The sequence below is a fragment of the Tupaia chinensis genome, unplaced genomic scaffold, assembly GCF_000334495.1.
Source record: "Tupaia chinensis unplaced genomic scaffold, TupChi_1.0 Scaffold000332_1, whole genome shotgun sequence".
Lineage (NCBI taxonomy): Eukaryota > Metazoa > Chordata > Mammalia > Scandentia > Tupaiidae > Tupaia > Tupaia belangeri.
The window spans coordinates 250,673-255,854 of NW_006159826.1; the positions used below are offsets into that span (position 1 = coordinate 250,673).

At 59.6% G+C, this 5,182-nt stretch overlaps 1 protein-coding gene across 4 annotated transcripts in view; it reads left to right on the plus strand.

Annotated features, from left to right (window-relative positions):
• The first annotated feature begins 614 nt into the window (after positions 1 to 614).
• Positions 615 to 5,182, plus strand: part of ANKMY1 (ankyrin repeat and MYND domain containing 1) — a 56,577-nt gene continuing 52,009 nt past the window's right edge. For all 4 annotated transcript variants that reach the window (XM_006151919.2, XM_006151920.2, XM_006151921.3 and 1 more), the window contains exons 1-2: positions 615 to 795; positions 3,173 to 3,359. In XM_006151919.2, coding sequence (XP_006151981.1) covers positions 650 to 795; positions 3,173 to 3,359 — 333 coding nt within the window. In that variant the 5' untranslated portion in view covers positions 615 to 649. The remainder of the gene's footprint in view (positions 796 to 3,172; positions 3,360 to 5,182) is intronic.

A 5,182-nucleotide genomic window follows, 5' to 3' on the forward strand; every position in this document is an offset into this window, starting at 1 on the left:
CCGGGTAGCGCGGCGGCGGGGCTCTGCGCGGGGTTAGGCCAGGAGGCTCCTGGACTGGTGTCCCCGCCGCCCTCCAGGCTGGCTTCTGAGGTCCTCATGGGAGGGGGGAACCCTGTCATCTGAGGCGTCCCTGGGGGGATGAGCTGGAGCAGGCCTGACCCTGCTCCCGTGGCCTTGATGGCTGTTACCGAGGGACAGAGCCACCCTGGGCGCCGCCCAGGCTTTCTGGGAATTCAATAGGCCCCCTTAGGGGACCTGGTCCTGCCCTTTGCGGTTTAGGGGAGGGTGGGGCCTGGTGGGACTGTGGGCAGGTTCCTCAGGACCCTAAAGGCAAGAGTGTGCTCCTGGGGCCGCAGGTGGGTGGTGGTTAAAGGCACTGGGCTCCCACTGCATTTCCTGTCTTACCTGGTGGCCTGAAACTCATGCCAGGCGCATGGAGGTGCATGCCTGGGAGCGCAGGAGGAGAAGGGGTTGCGGGGTGGCCGTCCCCCCCAGATGATTTCTCACTTTCCATCGCACTGTTTCTCTCTTCCCCAGGGGTGCACATGCCCTGTTGGGATACATAATATACACACATGCACACACACACGCATACACATTCATGCACACACACATAGTCCTGACTGTGCTCCCAGGTTCTCAGCGCGAGATGGAAGGTGGCCAGTTTGCCTTCACCTCTGAGAGCGAAGCCCCTGAGCCTTACAGCTCCCGCTTCCCACTGGAGGGGAAGAGCAATGAGCACCCCACTTCCGAGGCCCTGCGGGTCCTGGAGAGCCCCGCCGTTCTCATCCAAAGGTGCGGGGTCTGGGTGGGGAGGGGCTCGGGTAGGGAGGTCGGACTGGTCAAGAGGCCCAGCGGCAGCATTTAAAATGCCCAGAGACAGGCATTTAAAATCCCCCAAGGCCACGTTACCTCAATAATACTAGGTACTGGAGAAATAAAAAGCCTCCACATTATATCAACGACCAACCACTGAGGAAAGTGCGACAGAGGCCACACTCGTGGCCTGCCACTCGGGCCTCCTGGTCTTGTCTCCAAGCAGGTGTCAAGAGTGTTTCCGGACAAGGTTGGCGCACCTCCTCACAGCCTCACTGTGAGGAAGGGCTGGCCTGAGCTCACCTGTCGCATCTCACGAAGTCCCCCTCTGCTAAGGACTGATCGTGTCACTCCCAAACCCGCACAATGGAGCCCCTGCCCGCAGTGGGTGCCTAGGGAGCTGCCAGGTTGAGATGAAGTCATGAGGGTGGACCCCCATGGGGACCAGTGTCCTGCGGGAGGCCAGACTGGGTGAGCTCTCACCACCAAGTGAGGGCACAGGTAGGGAGCAGGTGGCTATCTGTGAGCCGGGCCAGGGGCTGGACTGGTCCCAGACTCGTGTCTTCCAGAGCCGTGAGAATGAAGTGTCTGCTGTTTAAGAGCACAGTGGCAGTGGGTTAGGGCAGCCCAAGCAGACCCAAGGCCTCTGTTTTCTAGATGAGGTCCTGGAGTCATGAAGGAAGTAAGGACCGCCCCCCCAGGGGGTGGGGGACAGCGGGGGACAGTTGCCTGGCCTCACCCTCCTGCCAGCGGGCCTCTCCAAAGACTACAGAGGGTCTCACAGCTCATTGCTCATATTAACAATATTCTTTCTTGGCCTCAAAATAATTTCCACTTTCTTCTCAGGAAATTAAAACTATGCTCTCACTATAGCTTATCTTTCCCCTTATTATTACTGTTTTTACTAAATGAGTAATGCCTGTCCAGTGAGGAGACACGAGAGCACGGCAGTGTCTCAGTGTGGCAGGGTGTGACCCAGCCCAGCAGCCTGGCAGCACTGTGTTGTCACCCCATCTGGCAGCTGGAGGCCGGAGGCCAGGTGCGGCAGGGGAGGCCTGGGGAGAATCTGGTCGCACCTCTCCTTGGCCTGTAGGTGGCGCCTCCTCCCTTGGCCCATGCACGTCATTGCCCTTGTGCATTATCTAGTCCAAGTGTTCCCAGTCACCTCGACTAGATGACTTTTGTAAAGAGAGTGCCTCCAGATACAGTCCCCTTGTGAGTGCTGGGGTCAGGACTCCATTGTAAAAACCCAGAAGGGGTGGGGAGTGGGCCAGATGTGTATGGCAGTGGGACCCCCACATGGCCCACAGAGTGGTTCGAGTCCTGGACTTGGTGACTTGAAGGTACGCTGGGCCTGTGTGTGCCCCAAAGCCCAAGGCGAGAGAGCAGTGTCTCTGGCAAGCACACGCGTCCTAGAGCAAATAAAAAAAAAAATCTGGGGGGACAGTCCAACTTACAACAGTAAGCAAGAGCAAAGCCCAGCTGGACTCGTGCCCAGCCTTTATCAAGGTAGTACCAGGACATCTTCTGCCCACTTCCACCTCCTGACCGGGTTCCACAGTGATAGAGCAAACACTGTCCTCAGCAGGCCGGGCCCCTCCTCACCGGACATTGCTTTGCTTAGCCTCTGTGGCCCGCAAACGGAGTTGGAGGTCTGGCTGGTGGAGGGGTCTGAGTCGGAGAAGTCCCTGCCAAGTCGTCAGCCTGCCTGTTGGTTTGAGTGTAGGCCAGAGGTGCTGGCCCGCAGCAGCTCCTGGGAGCCCTCCCCAGTTGAGAGGGAGGCAGGGGCGAGGGTGTGAGTGTGTACGTGTGTGACAGCTCGGGTGGGCTCCACTTTGTTTACGACTTGAGCTTGTAGACACGACAGCAGGGAAGAGGTACGCACCCTTGCACGGCCACCTCCCCGTATCCTGTCATCCGTCCGTCCGACCGACCGTCTCACTGTTAGGCCATTCACAGATCCATGCGTGCACTGTGTCTGTTTCGGCCCCACATCAGGCTGGCACTGCAGGGAGGCTTGCTGGAGAGGACCCTGCAATGAACGTGCTCACCCACAGGCAGCTGGAGTGGCCAAGGGGCCCTCCCTGCTGGTGGAACCAGAGGGCTGCCGCTGGAGAGGGCCGATGTCCTGCCTGCAGGGCCCGGTGGCCACCGCCTCTGCTCCGCTTGCACCTTTCCGCACTTCCCACTTCCTGTGTGCCCTGGTACCCCTGCATCCTCTGCCCCCGTACCCTTTCAGTAGGGTGCGACGGCAGCGGCACTGGCCCAGAGTTGTGGCGAGGACGGTCAGGCGGATGGCTGCTATTTGGCACGTAAGCCATTGCTGTTCTTCCTCCCTCGCTCTCTGTCCTCCTAGGTATGTCCCAGAGGCCCCCGAGGAGGATGAGGAGTCTGAGGGCACCCCGAGGGGGCAGGACCTGAAGGAGGCCTACATCCAGCTCATCCAAGGTGTGCAGGAGTGGCATGACGGCTGTGTCTACCGAGGGGAGTTCGGGCTGGACATGAAGCTGGGTTATGGTGAATTCACGTGGCCCACAGGCGAGGTAACGGGCCTGTCCTGCCCCTCCACTTCCCATCACGGGCTCCTCAACTCCCACTCCCCTGCACCGGGGCTCATCCTCCTCTCGTTGGGTCTGCCTAGCTTCTCCCCTGAGTGATGTGATGTGAGCAGTTGGCTGTCTAAGGGAAGGATGCTAGGCTGACGGCTTCCCTAGCTGAGAAACGCTCTGAGCAGAAAACCCTACGGGCTTAGAGATCATGCCCACGGTTTCCCCAGGGGCTCATGGAAGATTTTGGGGCAGCTGTGTCTTAAGAATTTTTTTCTTTTTTTTAAGAATTGCTTTATTCAACTTTATTTATTTATTTATTTTAATTTGGGCAGAGACAGGGAGCAAGAGAGAGAGAAAGCAAGCCTTCAGGTCCAGGACCTGAACCGTAGCCATATGGGAGTCCAGTGCCCTTAACCACCATGCCATCTGCTGGCCACAAGAATTCTTACTCTTGGCAGATGTTTGGAAATAGAAAATTACTGTAGCAACTTGTGTATTTACATTGCCTTGTCTTAAACTTCAAGCAGGGGGCAAGGGTGTTCTGAAAGACAACGCCCCGGGTGCAACACATTCTTGCACCCCTGCTGGCCACACCCAGACCTCACCTCCATGGAGACTGCCCTGCGACTGGGCAGTCCTAGGGTTTGCCCCTCCTGCAATCCCTGGTTGAGTGGAGCAATGTGGTGTGTGCAAAGTCGGGGTGTGTCTTGGGCACCAGATCATCTCCTCTGTGACCTTGGGTTCTGAAGATTTCTCAGCGCTGACCGTGAAGATTTCTCAGCGCTGGCCGCTCTTCAGCTGAGCAGACTGCCATGCCCTGCATCTGCACACAGGAGCACGCGGGCACCAGGGCGGCGCCACAGCCCTGCCGCTCAGCGACCTTGCCCTGGTCGAGCTTTCGCAGCCTGCAGACCTCAGCTCCAACCCAGCTGAGACAGAGAGGCCCTCAGCTGGCTCTCGTGTCTGCAAGTCCTAGGGAAGCACGGCCGCAGGTGCAGCTGGATCCAGAAGAATCTGTCCCTCCCTTTGTCGGGGTTCACCATCTACCATGTGACCTGCCTCTGGGGAAGAGGGTACACACTCCTGGAAGAGAGGCTGCCGCAGCACGCGGGTCTAGCTCGGTGCGGTATGCTGTGACGCGGCCAAGCACCAATCAAGGTCGGAGCACAGTCTCTGCGCTCGGCAGCCTCCAAGTCCTGGGCAGGGCTCTGTTAGCTAGGCTTCCTCCACGTGCTAAACAGGTCTCTGGTTGGCTAAGCCCGGATCTCTGATTGGCTAGGCCCTGCCCATGTGCTGAGTCAGGGGGCCTCTGGTTGGCTAAGCTAGGTCCACACGCTGAGGGGGGTAGTCTCTGGCTGGCTAGGCCCTGTCCACCTGCTGGGGGGGTCCTCTGGCTGGCTAGGCCCCGCTTCTGTGCTGAGGCTCTCTGGTGGGCTGGGCCTGGCCACATATTGAGTGGGCGGGTCTTTAGCTAGGGCTGGCCACGTGCTGAGTGTGTGGGTCTCTGATTGGCTAGGCCCGGCCATGTGCTGAGTGGGCGGGTCTCTGATTGGCTAGGCCTGGCCGCGTGCTGGAGGCTGGGGTCCCCTGAGATTGGAGGGTGGGCCCCCGACTTCATCACCTGAAGGCAGGGTGAGAGGCTCGGTGGTGGTGGCCTAGCTCCTGGACGACCAATGGCCAGGGAGGGGCTGGCGCTGCTCCTGCCTTGGCGTCTTGCGGTGGCCCCAACCCACCCGGCCCAGGGTCCCCGGGAGGGCAGGGCCGGCCTCCAGCCTCGGCCTGGGCGGGCCCTGGGCACCCCGCGCGCGCGGCCACCT